Raw genomic sequence first — 19,179 nt, 5'->3', positions numbered from 1 at the left:
TAAGTAAAGGTTTAAGGTATTTGAATTATTGAATCGTAGATCGGTACTTTGGTAGTAATTTGGGGGAGGTTGTTCTGATGATACCCTGTCTTTCATTTATGCACTTGTTAGCATATGTCAGTTATAAATTTTCATGTTCTGCAATCGGGTTATTCTGTGTCATATATGCACCCTGTATCTCAGATATTTGTACTCTCTGTGTAATACAATTGCTTACTTCTCACGGTCTAATGAAAGAGAACATAATCTACCCCAGTGAAGTGTTTAATCAAGCTAGTGCATTGAAACATCTTGCAGTGGTAAGGTCAAGTAAAAATATTTTTTCAATTTGATTTAAACCTTCTGTATGTTTTATTATGAAGGGGACCTATAGAGAGTGATGAGATGCTGCCTTCTTCAAGCAATCTGGAAGGCGGCACTTTACAAAAGCATACACAGAAGAGTTCTGCTCCATTATCTGGACCTATCTCCAGAAAAGGAACCACTGAGATTGTTTCTATTTCTTCAGCACAAGAGAAAACTACAGGAAATTCTTCTAACTTTGAAGCACGAGAGGAAACTATGAAAATTCTATCTAGCACAGAAGATGTGGATCATGTCATTGAGCAAGGTAACTACTCTCAATGATTTACTCTTTTTGTCCAAAATCAATTTTCTCATTAGAGCTTCCACTTTTTTTCAAGTTTAAGCTTTGCTGACTGCTCTTGTTGATTAGCATCTCGTCTGGAGGCTTTGAGGGAGGAATGCAGCAATACTAAAATCACTCATTCTGTATCAAGGGCTTATATAACCTCTATAACTCAGGTATTGAACCAAAAATTGCAACTAAGTCTTTTCAGATCCTTTGGCTACTACTTGTTAGAAACCTTGTTCACTTTGATACATCTGTATTTTGACAGAGCGACCAAAGTGATAACTCGACAGTCAAATTTGAAGGACTTGAAATCAGGTCTAGTTTACTCTCAACTTTGCAAAAGGTATGGTCTAAGCATGGAAACTTAACAGAAAATATTACCATCTGTAATGGTGACATAGTTTCTAGGGTATTAGAGTCGCTGGCAACTGCAGTACTCATTCTCGAAGAAAACTCAGCTCGATCCTTGAGTGATTCCCAAGCTGATTACCTAAGCTCCACATTGTCTGATCTGAGATGTATGCAATTCAAAGTTGACTGGCTAGTTCCTTATGTAGAAAGTGCTGTAGAGCTACACAAAAGTAAGCCACTATTGGATTCTAGGGACAAGCTAGGCCATTGCAAGGCCCAAGTTGCTGAAAAGATATCAAAGACCCTTGAAGAATTAGCTGCACTTGATAAACTGGCCGATGAACTGGATGAAGAAATTGCCAATGTGTCAAAGGTGATACCTTTTTCTGGAAATGTAGATTTAGATAAGCTTTTAGGAGGTGGGTTGTCATGAATCTGCTGTTAAATTGGCTTGACACTTCTTCGCTATATATGTATGGATGTTAGCTAGTGTTTGGATTGTGGCAATAGTCCCATTGCATTTTTGCTTATAATTTATCATTGAATCATTTTCTCTTGTACAACATCCCATAACTTTCTGTTACTCTTGTCCTCTTGTAAATGCTTGTATTGAAAGTTATGAGTATGTGACTAGTCCAGTAAATGCTTGTATTTTCGGAAGTAAAAGAAAGATTGAAGCGAGCTTGATTTTAAATTCTGTGCTTTGTTACCATCTTGATAATGATAGCTACCTACTTAACTGGTCTCATAATCTAATGTTTATGTTTTAAATTAGTAACAAAATCTGATTTTAAACACTACTTTGCATTTTCAAAACTGTCAAATACTTCTTTCAAAAAAAAAAAAAACTGTCAAATACTTTTTATTCGTGTAGTTGTGTAAACGTGAAGTCAAAGAGATTAATTGTACATACTCATATTATGTAAAAAGTGAATATATAGTTATTATATACATCAAAGAGTAGAACATTTATTTAAAAATGAAATAAAAAGTAAATATATACATCAAAGAGTACAACATTTATTTAAAAACGAACACAACCGACCGTAATAATAAAACTCAAATATTCATCGGAAGTTTGGAACATTTTTATAGAAAAAAAATTTACAAAAATTGGGAGATGTCAGATATCCTCTCCAAAGTTGTTACCCAACTAGGCTTAAACACAATTCACTGAATTCCGTAGTTGAGAGTTGAGCAAGTACAGTAAAAGAAGGGAAGAAGATGGAGATGCAGCAGAGAAATCATCTTCACAAACCAGATTGGTCTAATCTTCCCACCGAAATTCTCCAATTAATCGCTCAATTCCTTCTCAAACCCATGAATTTGAAGAATTTCAGATTAGTGTGCAAGAATTGGCACTTCTCAACCCTAATCTCCGCCTTCTTACCTCGCACTATCATTTCCGATGTCCCGGAAAAGGTAATCTCCTCCTCCATTTTACTCCTTCGCCCTCACAATTCCCCTCATTTAAACCCTTTAATAGTTCTCGCTGTTGAACCCATCAAAGGGGTTATCAAATTGTTCAGCCCTTTCACCCGAACTCTGCTCGTAAATCTTCCCGAAAATCTCGATTTAGCTTGTTTTCGCTCTACTCGGCTCGCCACTGCGTATCATGTTGTTGATGACAATTATGAACCTGATATGTTTTCTTCTTGTCCTTACATCAAAGTGTTGATTACATGGTCTAGTCCGACAATTCCGTCTTCCCGTCACTGTTGTATGTTGACTCTTTCTGATGGTGGCAAAATGCTTAAATCAAAACCATTTACGGAGCACAATGTAAATGGAAAGCGATCACCTTGCGAGAATGCTGATGATGTTGTAAGGTATAGGGGGCAGACATATGCCATAGATGAACAAGGGAGTCTCTGGCATTCTAAATATTTTTATGATTTCAGTTTTCTAGTTATTGATTGTACCTTTTGCGGTAAGGTAAGACGACGAAAGCGTTTGGCAGTTTTAAAATCATCATCAGCTGAGAGATTCTTGATGATCGTACCTGTGAATGGGGAAGGACGTAATCTGCATTTCAAAGTTTACATGTGGACAAGGGACACCTATCAATGTGTTTGGTCTGAGGTGACGAGTTTTGGCAAAGCTGATCAGGTGCTGTTTGTCTGTAGATATTATTGCTTTTTTGCTGCTGCAGGTGAATACCCTGGGTGTCAACTAAGAAACTGCATCGTTTTTTCTGACGATGCGTTCCCTCGGTATTCTGAGTCTAAATTTGGTTGGAATTAACAAGGCAAAGTTGGAAATGAGCTTGCAGTTTACTCCTTGGTTGGGCAAGACTTTTACAGTATGCCTGCTGAATGTTATCCGGGCTTCCCTGTGATATTGTTACAGTCTCCTCCACCTTGGATTTTGCCAAACGCATCATCTTGTTTGCAACCTCAATTTCAAAGGTATTATGAGTAGAATCCTTAGAATAGATTATTAATATGTAATACTATACTGCTATTAACTAATTTATCTTTCTATGGGTAAAATATTATAGAGCTGTTACTGTTATTTGCTCATCTTGTTAGATTATAGAGCACATCTCTGAAATTGGATCAAATTATGGATGCTTGTTTCTAAAATTGTTTCCATATGATATACTAAAAATATCAGAATAATGCCCTTAGTTCAATCTTGGAAATCAACTTGGTTGTGGTTTCTTTTCTTGCTAGAATACAAGGTATATTGAGTGATTATTGGGGCTCCTCCTTATTACTTTGTTTGGATTGAAGGAAATGGAGGGTAAGGAAGAAAAGAGAAAATGAGGAATGTAATATCTTTCAATTGGATGACTAATGTGGAAGGAAGGGAATTGGTTGGAAAAGAAATAGAGGGATTAAATTATAAGAAAATGATCTCTCCAACAATGGAGAGATTTGGAAGGAAAATCATTCTTCCCTCCCCTTCTTTTCTTTCCTCTTCCTTTATCCAAACACACCGTAAATGTGAGCATTGTTTTTCTTCTTCATTCTAAATGGTTGCTTTGACATTTGAATTTTGAATGATAAATGCCAAGAACTTTCAGCTTTTCAGGCAGCTTAAACTTGCCTATAAAATGGTAAAGTTTTAAGTGTTATATTATTACTACATATAATTATCATTCTCTGTCAACTCAAATTTTTTGTGACCACTCCAATTTAACTACTAAGTACTCAAGGAATTTTGCTCCAAAATCGCCTTGGGCATACATTAATTGTCTGTCAAATTGCTCACAACTTTTTATTTGATGGAATTAAGGCTGGCATTGCAAGTTCCTTATACTACTAATCTACGTACTATGACCTTATTTGGGAGTTTTTACTTTACTATTGTATCTTAAAATGGGATAGTTTGACTGTCTTGGCTCTTATCCACATAAATCAATCATGAACAAATGCCAACATATCCATTTTACATCATCTATCATCTTATTTGGGTGCTTGTATTACTGTACTCATTTGTGTTTAGCTAGGATAAGGTTGGTTTTCTTGGTTCTGACTGACTTTTTACTCATGTATGTATTCCTTGATTCCTTCTACGTCATCTAGTTTTGAATTACTCTAAAACGCAATTGACTATACAGTTTGGGACAGGGCAACCCCATCTTTGTGCAAGGAATTTTCTTATATGATGTTAATTAGAAATCTTTTTGCTTATGTCTACATGCCTGAATAATGCTAAGAAGACTACTCAAATTTAGAATTATGTAATGTTTGTTTGTGAAGTGGGCTTGAGGAGGTTAAAATGATTCAGCAACCCGATTCCAATAAAGAAGATAGTCAAGTGGAGGAATCTGAATCTGAGCACAAGGACCAAACCATTGATATTATTTCTACCAATGCTGCTGGAGTTCAAACTACCAGCTCTCCTGTTGTGAATGATATAGAGCATGTTGCTGAAGAAGGTAACTGTTGGAGTAATTTCATTGTGGATTTGTGGGCATAAAAAAAAGGTTACTTTCAAGTATGTTAGATTTTGTATAGGTTTTTGTTTTCTTTTATTGTGCACTCATTATGAGTTTGTTTTATTTTATTAAGTTCACAGCTTTCTTTTCCTAGTTGAAATTGGATTTCACTTGCTGTATTTTCTAATTTTTGGTTTATCTCGTATTTTGTAGTTATGGAGACAGAGAGATTAGGTGATACCACTATTCAGGCACATCACATGGAACATTTGGTTCAGGTAATAATAGGATTTACGAACTTAAGTAGGTGATTCTTGGAAGTCAGTGTGGTACATTTTGTTCCCACTTCTTTAAAAGTTCTAATAATCTTCAATTTATACTCATTTTCCTTCATTGTGATTTATATCTTCATTTACTACATAGAATCATCTTTATATAATTTTCTCTGTGAGCCAAGGTGACACTCTTTTTGGCCCTCTACTATTTAGTACTGGATAATAAGATTTTACTTTTTCAATCATTTTTTTACAATGTTATGACAAAAAGTCACTCATGGACTAATGGTGGCCGATATTCAAGTTTTTGTTTCTGTTGCCTTGTTGGACAACAAAAATAAAGTTATCAACGTATTATCACTGGTGAAAGGGAGAATAAAAAGATAAGTACATATGAATATATGATAATTTCAAGTTCATTCCAATCAAGCATAAAATTTTCCTATTCTTTACCCCCAGGTTTTAGAACTTCATTTCATGGGAGTTCATAAAGCATAAACCTGCTATAAATAGTGACTAAATTTACATGGTCTTGTGCAGGCCTCTGTGAAGAAAGTTGTTACTGTCAAGTTTCAAGGATTAGATGTTGAGTCTGATCACCTATCTGTTTAAAAAAAAGTTTGGATGAAGCATGGAGATATTGTTGAAGGGAGTTTGATACGTAGTTCTGACACTAAAACCATGGCATTGACTTCTTTGGCAAAGATGGTGCTTATTCTACAAACCAATTCTGGAAAGACCTTGACAAATGACCAAGCTCATTATCTTGATTCAACTCTCTCTGATCTCCAATGTATGCGACTAAAGGTAGATTGGTTGTCTCCATTTGTTGAAAATGCTTTGTCGATGCACCAAAGCAAGCCATTGCAGGCCTCTTTGGTGGAGCTTCAGAAGGCCAAGAGTAACGCAGAAGAGTATGGAACAGAAGTTCCTTTCAGAAATGGCAGAAATGAAAAGAGAACTGGATAAGGATATAAAGGTGGTTTCTGAGAGTTTGCCAAAAAATCTGGTTAAATGGCTTGGAGAGGGCCTTTGCTAGCTGATGACTTACTTCATAGAATATAATCTTGATTGTTGGTAGGAAATTATGTTTATTGTCTTGTTGTAGTAAGTATGCAGCACACTTGTTTTGGCTGTTTAATGGCTGTTTTTGGGAATGTTAGGCCATATAGTCACAAGGGATCAGTCCTTTTGCTAGTGCTGAATTGCTGATGTTACTGTTGGAACGAATTAATGTGTTTGTAAGATATCTAACTATATAAGGATTGTGTCTTGCTATACTTTTCACCTAAATTTCGTCACTTATTCCAACTTATTAGCCCTGAACATTTGATATTTTATTATTAATATCTAAACCTATCTTATACCATAGTTTTTATCTAATCTTAATGACTGAGCTTATTAGCCAAAGCTTTTCAACCAAAAGGAGTCAATCTACCATGAATGTTTTTTCAACACTACCGGAGCTCCTCCCACCTTAAATGCTCTAAAGGATTTAGCTGAGGAAGGTACTGCCTTCATCGATATGTATAGCTATTTCGGATTTAACTTTTCTTCGTTCTTAGACTCGAGCTGATCTATCTTTTCTTGTGGATTAGGGCCTCATCGGAAGACATTGAGGGAAGATATCGTACACTCTGTAACTATGATGCTTTTAGAATCAATTTCGGACCATCTGCTAGAGGTTGTATCCTCTCTGAACCAGGTAATAAATTAAGCATAATATAATCTATTTCATAGCAGTCCTCTGATATGTACCTAGTACAACGTTACCATTCTTTTTGGAAGCAAGAAGTAACACGAGTGACAGTTCAATAGTTAGATTCAAAGGACCTAATATAAGTCCTAACTTAGCCTAAAATTGCAAATATTTGGTCTAAGCATGGAAACATCATAAAATTTAATTGTTTTTCTGACAAACTCTTCTAAACCGTAAAGAATGTTGTTACTGTCAAGTTTCAAGGATGATATATTAATTCAAAATTTTAAAGGGATGACATATTATTCATAAAGTCCTAATTTAATTTGTTTTTGTGTTTTTTAAGTTTATTTTTACCATTTAAAATTTTGAATTAATATGTCATCCTTTTTATTTTGCTATATCGTGATACCAATCCATTTCCAACCCTTTTTTTGTTAAGAAAAAAAATTTGTCAATAAGGGGTATGAAATTTAAGTGAAAATTGATATTTAAACATTTATTTTTATTTCCATAAAAAAAAGAGTTGAAAAATTATGTGACAAATTTATTTTTATATTTAAAATAAACCACCACAAACTAAATTAAGCATTTACAAGTGACTTGTTAAAAAGTTTAGTATTTTTTTTTGACTAATTGTAGCTTAAGATTATTTTTTTATCAAATTGTTGCTTGAAGTTAGTTTTTTTTATTAATCAAATTATTGCAGGAGTTATTTTAATTATTTTTTTATTAAATTATCGCTAGGGAACTTTTTTATTTACCAATCTGGTAACTTGGCCAAGAAAGAGAGTTTTGAGTTGGTTTCACACGTGCGAAATACCAATGATGGAGCAGAGTCCAACTGGGAGATATCGCCGAAGCCATGATGCAGATTGGTCGGAGCTCTCGCCGGAATATCTTTTGGCGATCGGAAAGCGCCTCGAAAATCGCACCGACGTCTGCAAATTTCGATCAGTATGTAAGAAATGGCGATCTTCTTTACCCCTTCGCAAAAACCCTAGACTCTTAATCCCTTTTCTCCCTAAAACTATATCTCTCCCTTTTTATGATAAATTGTTTGATAATCATCGCTATAATCTTGTGGTTTCTACTGTTTTCCATATTCAACCCCTTATTTATGAACCCAATTCTAACTCAAAAGGTTGGATTTTAACTGTTGAAGAAAGAAAACCTGGAAAACTTCATATTATGAATCCTCTTTCCAGGGATGTTATCTAAATGAAGTACCCTAAACATCTTAATCTGTTCGAATTTAGAGTTTCTGAAATTGGTAAAGGGTATCTCATTAGACGTACTCCTCTCCGTATTATTGATCCTCATTTAGATAGAAACATATCAATTGAAGGTTGCAAAGTTGTGTTATGCTTGAATCCTGCTCAAAAATCTGTTTATGCTACTGATTGCACAGCTATATTGCTATACTCAGATGGGACTTTGATGGGTTTCAGATTGGGAAATAAAGATTGGGGCTATGTTTGCCAAAGCTTAGTCTTGCGGTTTAGGGATGTATTATGGTTTAAGGGAATGGTTTATGCAGTTGATGATGGTGGAAGATTGTATGTCATTGACCATATTACGCTCCACGTGACTGAAACTGTTGTTGATCATAGGATTTTTGATGGTCCGCACTCATTTAGGCTAGTCGAATCGAGTAATGAAGTTTATTTGTTTGTTGATGTTAGGAAAGTGTACAAGTTGAATCAGATGCAACATAAATGGGATGAGGGAAAGTCTCTTGGGGGTAAAGCTGTGTTTCTGGGTTTTGATTGTTGCTTTATGGTCTCCACTCAAAATATATTATCTCATGGAGGGGATTTTGTCCTTTTCAATGAAAGTATATTGAAAGATTCTTATATCAACAAGTCTGAGTTCAAAGAAGTAGCAAAAGGTCTTGGGATATATATATACTGCTTTGCTGCTAGTGACGGAACGAATTCACAACCAGATTTATTTTACCAAGCTCTTTGTAATTTGCTGTGGCCGCCCTCATCTTGGTTCTGGCAGGATAAAATGCTACAAGTATATAGCAGGTAAATTAAAATCATTAAGGTTGAACTTCCCTTTCTTTCTTCCCTTGATTAGTAGTTTATGTTGTGTCTATGTGACTAGTTGTATAATTGATCACTCAATCATGTAGTTCATTATCATTGAGGTGGCCTTTGAGATGGTTGTTTAACAATCCATCCATCCATCCATCCCAGGAAATAATATACCCTGTATTTCTGAAAATCTTCGTTTGTTTCCCAAAGTCCTAATTTCCTTTTCAAATTTTAGTTTGCAGACTTAACAACTGATTTTGTCCTGCCTTAAAATTTACTCTTGTAATAAAAAATTTACTCTAGAACTCTTAAACTTGATCATGTGTTTTTGTTCTTTCTCTGAAGGGATGCTGGGGAAAAAGAGAAAGTAAATGAGTGCTGAAGGATTTAAGCCAATATCATCTTACCCTGGATTTCCACTCAATCTTTGGTTACCTCCACAGTGGGTTTCACAGGATCACACACCTGTCTCTGTGCCCTCTCATAGGTAATTTGTGTTATTAATACTCCCTCCGCCCCTTATAGTTTGCTCGGGGCAATCTTTAAGCTATGAAAGTAGTACTTGTTTCAAAATAGAAGAAAAACTTACGGAAATGGACTATGTCTGATTACAACGACACACCTTGGCAGCCTAGCAATTAGCAAAAGGATTTAGGAATAAAGATTGTTTATCTGGTTTCAACACTTTGTCTGAAGGATCACATAGAAAAAAAACAAGTATGTTGAATGTTGATGCTACTCTCTTACTGTCTTAAAGTACTCAAAATAAGGAATATAATTTTCTTGTCCTTTATATTCATTAACTATGATGCTGCTACCTCCAGGACTGGAGTATATATATTCCTATGTGTTTTCTCCAACATTTTGTTTTGGCATTTATTTGTTATCTTTGACATTGTATCCAATCTGCAGGGTGTTGGCTAAGTGTAGGAATTAAAAATAGATAAGTAAGGTTTAAAGAATTTAAATAATTGAATTGTAGATTGGTAGTGGGTGGTTGTTTTGATAATAGTCCGTATTTCATTTCTTCACTTATTAGCATATGTCAGTTATAAATTTCATGTTCTGTCCTGCTTTGCACCTTGAATCTCAGATATGTCTTACTTCCTGCGGTGATATGAAGAGAACATAATCTACCCCTGTGAAGTGTTTGATTGAGCAAGTGCATCGAAAAATCTTGCAGTGTAAACAGTAATAAACTTTCTTTGTCAGAGCATCGACTTTGGCATGAAAGAATTGTTAAATATTATCCTTGTCTGTTAGGCCAAGTAAAGACATATCTTTAATTCCATTTAAACCTTTTGTATGTTTAATTATGAAGGGAACCTATAGAGAGTGATGAGATGTTGCCTGCTACAAGCAATCAAGAAGGTGCTCCTTTACAAAAGCATACACATAAGAGTTCTGCTCCATTATCTGGGCCTAAATCCAGAAAGAAAACCGCTGAGATTGCTTCTACTTCTGCAGCACAAGATAGAACTACAGGAAATTCTTCTAACTCCGAAGCACGAGAGGAAACTACGAGAATTCTATCTACCACAGAAGATGTGAAGCATGTCATTGAGCAAGGTAACTACTCACAATGTTTTACCCTGTCTGTCCAAAGTCAATTGTCTTACCATAGCCTTCAACTTTATTCAAGTTTACTCTTTGCATTGATGACTGTTCTTGTTGATCAGCATTTCATCTGGAGGCTTCAAGGGTGGAATGCAGCAATACTCAGATCACTCACTCAGTATTAAGGGCTTATATAACGTCTATGAGTCAGGTATTGAATAAAATTTACACGTTTATGTCTTTTCAGATCCTTTGGCTTCTAGTACTTGCTAGAAATCTTGTTCACTTTGATACCTCTGTATATTTGACAGAGCAACCAAAGTGATAACTCGACAGTCAAGTTTGAAGGACTTGAAATACGGTCTAATTTACTTCCGACATTGCAAAAGGTATGGTCTAAGCATGGAAACTTGATAGAAAATATAACCATCCGTAATGGTGACATCGTCTCTAGGGCATTAGAGTCACTGGCGAGTGCAGTACTTATTCTCGAAGAAAATCCAGTGCGTACCTTGACTGATTCCCAAGCTGATTACCTAAGCTCTACGTTGTCTGACCTAAGAAGTATGCAATTCAAAGTAGATTGGTTAGTTCCTTTTGTAGAAAAGGCTGTAGAGCTACACAAAAGTAAGCTATTGATGGATTCTCTCGACAAGTTAGGCCATTGTAAGGCCCAAGTTGCACAAAAGAAATCAAAACTCCTTGAAGAAGTAGCTGCGCTTGATAAATTGGCCGATGAACTGGAGGAAGAAATTGCCGGTGTGTCAAAGGTGGTATCTTTATATGGAAATGTAGATTTGGGCAAGCCTTTAGGAGGGGGGTTGTCTTGAATTCTCCTCTTAATTGGCTTAATTGACAGTTCATTCCTTGTTCATATTGTGTAGGTAGTATACTTGCTTTATTATCGAATTATTTATTTTTTGTTTCCAGCATTTATTAATTCAAGCAATTGTTGAATATGGTGGGGAACAAAATGGTATAATGAGGAAATAAAATACTACTTGTAAGTCGTAAGTGTTATGATAGATTTTGAAATTCGTTACTTGTGAGTTTATATTAGTCATTGAATAGATCCATTAAATTATTTTATTTTTTCAAATACCTTGTAATCTTATATACATAATTAACTGTCAAAACGGTTTGACAATTCGGTTTCGGTTCGGTTTGAAATCGGGTCGGTTTGTAATTGGTTCAAATGTCTTACGGGTCGGTTTCAGTTCGGTTTAAATATTTATCAGTTCGATTCGGTTTCGGTTTATTCTTGAACGGTTTAAATTCGGTTTGGGTTGTAAACGGTCCGGGTAGTAAACGGTTCGGTGCAGACGGGTTGCGATTTGTTAACGGTTCGGTGTAAACAGTTTTTATCCCGGTTTAAATTCGGTTCGGGTTGTAAACGGTCTAGGTAGGAAACAGTTCGGTGCAGATGGGTTGCGGTTTGTTAACGTTCGGTGTAAATGGTTTTTATCCCGGTTCAAACAATTTCGGGTTAGAAACGGTTCGGTTCTTTTTTGGTTTAGTTTTATTTTAGTTCGGTTTATAACTTGTTCGGTTCGTTAACGGGTTCGGTTCTTCTACGATTTAACATTATTTGGATCGGTTTTATTTCAGGTTCACTAAATCACGGTTATGGTCCGTTTTTTATTTCAAAAAATCGGTTTTTTATCGAGTCGTTTGGATTCGGGCAATTAAACAGTTTTGGTTTGAAATTTTATACTACTTTCTAACTTTTTGCTGGTTAACAAGTTTTATATCAAGCCGATACTTCATCACTTCATATTGAGGCATCATATTATATGCAAATTCTCATTAATTTTATAAATACATATCATGTTATGTTTTAAGTTTAGCCATACTGATCTTACTAGTTTATATATTACGAAGTAGATTATAAAAGTTTAGTGCATTAATGTATTATTGTTTTACTATCAGATTATTATCTGCTTCTTATTTGATCATTTAGTTAATAGTATCATAATCATGATTTGATGAGTTATTGTAAGTGGTTTGTAAACGGTTCGATTTATAAGCGATTCAGTTCATAAACATTTCAGTTTATAAGCGGTTCGGTTTATAAACGGTTCGGTGCAAACGGTTTGCAGTTTGTTAACGGTTCGGTGTAAACGGTTTTTATGCTAGTTCAAACAGTTTCGGGTTAGAAACGGTTCGGTTCATTTTCGGTTCGGTTTAGATTTGGTTCGGTTCTTAAATGGTATAACGTTAATCGGATCAGTTCGGTTTTGAGTTTACTAAAATGCGGTTCGGATCGGTTTTTCAGTTTCAAAAAATCAGTTTTTAATCGGTCCGATTCTCATTCGGATCGGTTTGAATCGGTTTAGTTTGACCAATTCGATTCGGTTTTTGACAATACTAATAATTACGTTTGAGGTAATTTATATTGTATTCAACTTATGTCCTTTCGAGGCTACCCCACTTCTAATTGGTGTACTTCGTATTTTATTGAAGGTTATCCTTTCTTATTTTTCATCAAGCCTTATTTTAAACATTTTTGCAAACCATACTATCAACAACTATCAACAATTAATATGACTAACTGAAGACTTATTTACCATCATTATTATTACCACTGACCCCATTAGAACCTTCATAAATACATCAACCGTGAACCTCACATGGTTCTCATCTCTAAAATAACTTAAAATCACCTAAGAAAAACATTGTGATCTCAGAAAAAAGGGGAAAAAATGAGCAGTTCCCGCCGGCGGTTTGACTCATGGTCCAATCTTCCTGGATGAATCATCCACAAAATTTCAAAACTACTCAAAACCCGAGATCAAATCCTCCGCTTTAAGCGGATTTGTAGGAAATGGAGGAAATGTTCTCTTCCTCTACCTGTGAACACTCTATCCCTTAATCTCCCTCTTTCCATTCTCATTTCTTCATCATCAGACTCTCCTCCTTTTCACCTTTCGAACCGCCCTTTAGTACCCCAAGTAAGCTCCGTTTATCTGATCACCCCTTCTCAGCCTTCCTCTGTTTCTTTCAAGTCATGGATGATCAAGGTTCAGGAATCGAACCCGGGTAAACTCCGCATTCACCACCCCCTCACTGCGAAACGAGTTAACAAGTTTCCATCCACTCTTGACATGAATCGGTTCCGAGTCTCTGAGCTTGCTCAAGGGTATAACTTCAAGTATTCTGACTGTGTTCTCAAAGTTCTCCTCTGCTCATCATCTTCCCCTTCTTTTGTAGAATTCCTGGTGTTGTACAACAAGGGTAATTTAGGAAAACTTACTGTAAGAATACCAGAAAGCCTAGTAGTTGAACAAGACAGTGAAGATGATGATGAAGAAGCAAGGTATTCTTGGAAGAGTTTACAATCGCGGGTAAATTGCAACTATTGGCACATAATTTACTTGGATGATGTGGTAGAGTTTAAGAAAATGTACTGTGCTATAGACAGGAAAGGGAGGCTCTATAGGTTGGATACTGAGGCAATGACTGTGGCAGGTGTGTTAGTGTCCGAACCGATATGCTAGGGTGGTGGACCTACTGAGAGGAGGAAGCGGCTGGTGGTGGACTTCACTTCAGGGGAGCTGCATTTAGTGTTACGGGAGAGATTGAGGGCGAAAAAATCAAGGTTCACAGTGTATAAGTTTAATGAGCAATGCAAAAGATGGGATGTCTTGGAGAATTTGGGATGTGAGAGAGTGTTGTTTGTGGGTATTGATCATTCTTTCTTTGCGAAAACTGAAGATTTTCCTGGGTGTAAAGGGAATTGTATTGTGTTTGCTGCTAACTGTTTTACTCAGTATAGTGGGCGTGGTAACCCTGATGGAAGTTTGTTAGTGTATAGACTAGGAGTAGGGGATGACATTCGATTGTTATCCTCTGCATATCCTGAATTTTCTAAAATGATATGGCCACCTCCTACATGGTTTGCCTGCAAAGGCCAAGGGTATGTGTTTCTGCAAACATGTTCATGATAATGCATAATGCTTTCTTTTTCTTTTTTTTTTTTTTTTTTTTTTTTTTTTTTTTTTTTTTTTTTTTTTTTTTTGACGGGAATGTATAATGCTTTCTTGTTACATATGCTGTTATACAATGTCCGACAGATTATTGAACAACTTCATACTTGATTCAAGTAAGCTGTTATGCATTTGTATGTGTTATATGTGCTTGTTTTTTCAAACAAACTTTGACAGCTGACCAATTGTTCTTGTGCATAGTTTTGGCATGATCTTGGATTATAGATATTCGTTTCTTGTTTTTATTGACATTCAGTGAAGTTAGAGGGCTCTTATTATTTGTAAGTCAAGTAATAAGAAATTTACTCCAATGATCAGTATATGTATAAATGATGGTCCTGTTTTCCTATGAATGATGGTCTTGTTCCTAAATACTAGGATAGGCTAAATCCAAGATCTTATGTTATAGCTGGAATAGTTCAATCCCTTGCTTTAATTACAGATTCCAACCAAAACAAATGACAGCCTCTTGTTAAACTCGAAAATAACAGATCACAGTTTGGGAGGGAATGATTGCTAAAACTCGGTTAATGACTTTGTTTGTTTGTTTGTTTAAGAAGCAAATGTAGATTTGATGATGTAGAGACCGAGTCAGGATCTACCAGCCAAGAAAAAGCAGATGAAGAAACTTCCGGCAGCATAAAATCACTTTCTGATGGTCATGCAGAAGGGATGCTCACTGATTCATCAGGTGAAAGCTCTTCTGACGATGAAAAAGATGAAATGCAGTTAGATTCACCGAATCAGTCCTCTGAAGCTGACGACAGCAATGGAACAGCCGAGTCTGAGGAGGAGGACGAAGAAGAGATACAAAGAAGCTCCTCTAGTGAACAATGTGATGTTCAACCAAATTTCTCTGACGAAGCAATGAATAATGATTTACATTCTAGCCCTCTGTTGACACCTGAATATGAGAAAAACAATACAGGGACTTTCAAGATGAATAATGAGAAGAATGCAGAAGATTTAGATAGCTCAACACCCAACTTTCATGGTATATATATATGATCACATTAATTATGCTTTAATTATTTTGTTAGATTATGACAGCTTCTTAATTTGATTAATACGGAGTACCAACTTTCCTAATATAAACTTGATTTAATTGTTCTTATGCAGGACAAGATTTCTCAACGGAAAAGGTCTCCAACAATGCAAATTCCACTCACTCAACTCCAACATTAGTGCCATTAGTAAGCTCATACTACTAGTAAATTTTAGTACATTTGATAATTGCAGCATGTTGATTGCATTTCCTCTTCTACACATATTTGCAGGCATGTATAAATTGCTCTTCAACTGTCAAATTTGAAGGGGTTGATATCAAGGCTGAGCTTTTGCCTACTTTAGAAACCATTTGGGTTAAACAAGGTAGCCTAATTTCTGAAGCTACTGTCCGTAACAAGAAGATACGAGCTTGTGCATTGGAGTTATTGGCAAAGCTCGTGATTAGTCTTCAGAATACTACAGGTAGGAGCTTAACTGATTCTCAAGCTAATGACATAAAGTCGGCTATGTTTGACCTACAACGTCTAGGCTTGAAAGTGGACTGGTTAACTCCAATTGTTGACAAGGCATTGAAACTCCAAAGAAACAAGGCATTGATAGAATCTATGATGCTTCTAGACAAGAAAAAACCTCAAATTGAGAAAGAGGAAAAGGAGTTTTTAGCTCGTAATGCTAAGGTTAAGCAAGAAATAGAGGATGATATGGCCTCTTTATCTGCTAAGGTTCCTTTCCCGGAGATAATAGATCTTGATGATTGCTTGGGAGGCGGACTATTTTGATGGTAGTACATGCAACTATTATTACACTTTTAGGTACTCCTTGAATGTTTTTTGGATAGAAGATGGTAGCAAGCTATTAGTAAAACTGACTTGTTTAGGTAATTTCAATGCAGCAGTCTAATTTTGAAGGGCCGTTTCAGAGTGCATTTTAGTAATCTCTTCCTAATCATAAGCGCGAACATAACATGTTTTGGCTTGGTTTTGATGTGAAAACTAGAAGTTTATATCCCTTGGAGTACATTTTGGCTGTTTGATCAATGATCTTAATGAAATTCTGATAATTTCTTTGCTCTAGTATAACTGGACTCACAAATTTGTGGTAAAATGAAGTTTCAATTATTAAAGTCTAGTTTCATTCTCCTGTCTTTTTGAAAGTTAAGAAATAACTTATACCATACTTAGCTATATTTTTAAAACAATCATGTACAAAGTATACTCAGTAGTAATTTAATGCTAGCCATTTTCCCCCCGCAAAACTTACTCTGTCTAAATAATTTTATTGAATTTGTCCATAAAACAATCATTATGTTAGTTAAAATAAAAATTTGATCCATACTATCTTAGGATGCTACATTAATCCATTTGTTAATTTACCCACTATAATCAATAATTTAGTTGTATGTTTTATATTACTCTAATATGGATTTCGCGGGTGTCTAGATGAACAAAGTGTGAGTGATTAGTGGACCTAAAAACACATGTAATCATAAAACTTCTATATTTATACTCACTCGTTACCAAAATATTTTTAGAAAATGCTAGCAAAACATGGGAAGTCACACTTCTTACAAGATCTCACTTTTCACAAATTAGAGGAAATTGTTTTATCAGACTTCCCTTTAGATAAGTAGAGCTTTTTCGTGAAATGTTGACTACATTATCTATGTTTGATTGAACAACTCCCGCATGGAAAAAGCTTCTTAATTTTTTACTCCTATGTTCAACTAATCAACTAATTGAATTTCCTTACCAGCAATAGAAAGAGAAACACTAATGTATTAAATATTATTGCAATTATTATGAGACTTGTAACAATAAAATAAAGAATCCTTTTCCTAAATAATGCTGCCAAAAAATTCAATTTCACAAATACAATCACTTTTTTTTAAAATTTCCCACAATACCGTCTAGTCACCGGTTCAAGTCATTTTTTAATTTTTACGGTTTTATGTGAAAACCGCTACTTCAAGTGGCGGTTTTAGGGCTTTGAGTATTAAATAAAAATAAAAATAAAACGATAAACTTTATTCTCTCTCACCTTTTCACTTTTGGCTTCCAATAAAAGCAAAAAAAATCCTCAACGACGACATTCATTCTCAGACTTCTCACACTACTCAAACATAGAGAAAAATTATTCAACCCACCTGATTCCGCCATCGGAGCGGCGCTTGACGCTAGAGATGGTTGATGTTTAAATTAGGGATAATGGAGGGTTAGTATAGTTTATGCCTAATTTTGTTTTATTTTTTCAATTCAATTGTTAATTTATGCCTAATTTCGTTTCTATTTTTTCAATTCACTTGTTAATATATTCAATTTTTGTAATTGTGTAATCCGGATCTAAACAACTAAGTTTTATTTATGTATTTATTTTTTATTTTTTTGTAAGTTTTGTTTTTGTTTGATTTGGAGTTTTATCAATCATATGCATAATTAGCTCTGTTTTGTTTTCTTTTAAGTATTACTATCAATCTTGGAGTATTATAATTATGTAAACTCTGTTTTTTGTATTTTGATTATTTGTTTGTTGAAAGATTTATGTTGCTAGCTTTATATTTTTTTTTGAAAAAAAATTATAGAATAAAACCGCTACTTGAAGTAGCAAGTAGCGGTCTTAAGTTTTGAAAACCGCCACTTCAAGTAGCAGTTTCTTCCTGAACCGGTAAAAAAAAAAAAAAATCGGATTTTTCTAACTTGCTTACGTGGACGGTAATTAGGGAATAAAAAAAAATCTGTATTTAAGGAATTGGAGTTTTTCCAAACATTATTTTTGGAAAGAGCTCTAAAATAAATAGCGAGCATTGCACGCATGCAATTAATATAGAACAAATACAACAATACAAGTTTTCCTCTTATATAATATCAATGCAAGAAGTTCAACTTTGATTTATTTAAAAGACTGATTCGACTATTTATAAAATTAATCAGATTGTACTTGTACTACAAACGTAACTTATATGCCTGGTTCATGCATCCGCTAGTGTTATGAGTCAATGTTTTATGTTACACTCTTGATTATGATGCATAGAAAACAAGTTACTTACAATTGATGTAATTAATTGATGATCCATAGTCCATACACAAGTTTGAGTATAACTTGTCACGTGTTCAAAATGATCTGTAGTAAGATAGAAAGGAGTAGATTTTGCTTGTACCTTTGGAAGTTTTCAATTGTTAAAACTCTGACATAAAATTTGCTTGTTTATCAAGTGAATGCAAAGACAATGATGATCAAGAGACCAACTCAGGACCTTCCGGTCAACAGGCTTCTGACGAAAGAAGTCCTGATAAATCAAATGAGACGGTTAATTCCGAGGAAGATGACTTTGGCACTCCTTTGCCTCTGCAACTGATTCCCTAGTTGAGGAGCTACAATCAAAACTAGCTGATCTTCAGTGTCTAGGCTTGAAAGTGGACTGGTTAGCTCCTGCAGTTGAGAAGGCCACAAATCTCCATAAAAGATACAAGACAGAAACTGAAAAGATACTGAAACTGAAGAAGAGTATTGCTGATATCGACGAGAAAAAAAAGAAGTTCATGGAAGAAATTGATGAGAAAAAGAAACAGCTAGAGAAGGAATTGAACTCCCTGAATACTAGGATTCAATCTTCTGCGATTATTTTCTTGGGGTTGGGCTATAATGATTGATGAAGACATCAGCTAGTTTCATCAGACAATGTTTATGGTTTTTTTTTTGGATGGTAAATGGTGAGTAAATCTCTGTTACTTACTGTGAGAAACG

At 35.1% G+C, this 19,179-nt stretch overlaps 2 protein-coding genes across 2 annotated transcripts; both read left to right on the top strand.

Moving 5' to 3' along the window:
• The first annotated feature begins 8,053 nt into the window (after positions 1-8,053).
• On the top strand, positions 8,054-11,534 carry LOC110727541. The gene is made up of 4 exons (XM_021907102.1): positions 8,054-8,878; positions 10,209-10,456; positions 10,567-10,655; positions 10,756-11,534. Exons 1-4 carry the CDS (start codon positions 8,067-8,069, stop codon positions 11,272-11,274), a joined length of 1,668 nt encoding a protein of 555 aa, XP_021762794.1. The 5' UTR covers positions 8,054-8,066; the 3' UTR covers positions 11,275-11,534.
• Positions 11,535-13,067: 1,533 nt separating this feature from the next.
• LOC110727445 lies at positions 13,068-16,485 on the top strand. Its single transcript, XM_021907004.1, has 3 exons — positions 13,068-15,424; positions 15,550-15,623; positions 15,708-16,485. Exons 1-3 carry the CDS (start codon positions 15,103-15,105, stop codon positions 16,215-16,217), a joined length of 906 nt encoding a protein of 301 aa, XP_021762696.1. The 5' UTR covers positions 13,068-15,102; the 3' UTR covers positions 16,218-16,485.
• The last annotated feature ends 2,694 nt before the right edge of the window (positions 16,486-19,179 follow it).

Source organism: Chenopodium quinoa, unplaced genomic scaffold (genome assembly GCF_001683475.1).
Source record: "Chenopodium quinoa cultivar QQ74 unplaced genomic scaffold, ASM168347v1, whole genome shotgun sequence".
Classification (NCBI taxonomy): domain Eukaryota; kingdom Viridiplantae; phylum Streptophyta; class Magnoliopsida; order Caryophyllales; family Amaranthaceae; genus Chenopodium; species Chenopodium quinoa.
This window is presented reverse-complemented; position numbering and strand designations above follow the sequence as displayed.

What these genes read in the sequence shown, in the direction of transcription:
- LOC110727445 (XM_021907004.1), top strand. Translation starts at nt 15,103, where the DNA reads ATGCTCACTGATTCATCAGGTGAAAGCTCTTCTGACGATGAAAAAGAT. An exon ending in CTCAACACCCAACTTTCATG is followed by an intron (nt 15,425 to 15,549) that starts GTATATATATAT and finishes GTTCTTATGCAG; the next exon opens with GACAAGATTTCTCAACGGAA. An exon ending in CTCCAACATTAGTGCCATTA is followed by an intron (nt 15,624 to 15,707) that starts GTAAGCTCATAC and finishes ACATATTTGCAG; the next exon opens with GCATGTATAAATTGCTCTTC.
- LOC110727541 (XM_021907102.1), top strand. Translation starts at nt 8,067, where the DNA reads ATGAAGTACCCTAAACATCTTAATCTGTTCGAATTTAGAGTTTCTGAA. An exon ending in GAAGCATGTCATTGAGCAAG is followed by an intron (nt 10,457 to 10,566) that starts GTAACTACTCAC and finishes CTTGTTGATCAG; the next exon opens with CATTTCATCTGGAGGCTTCA. An exon ending in ATATAACGTCTATGAGTCAG is followed by an intron (nt 10,656 to 10,755) that starts GTATTGAATAAA and finishes TATATTTGACAG; the next exon opens with AGCAACCAAAGTGATAACTC.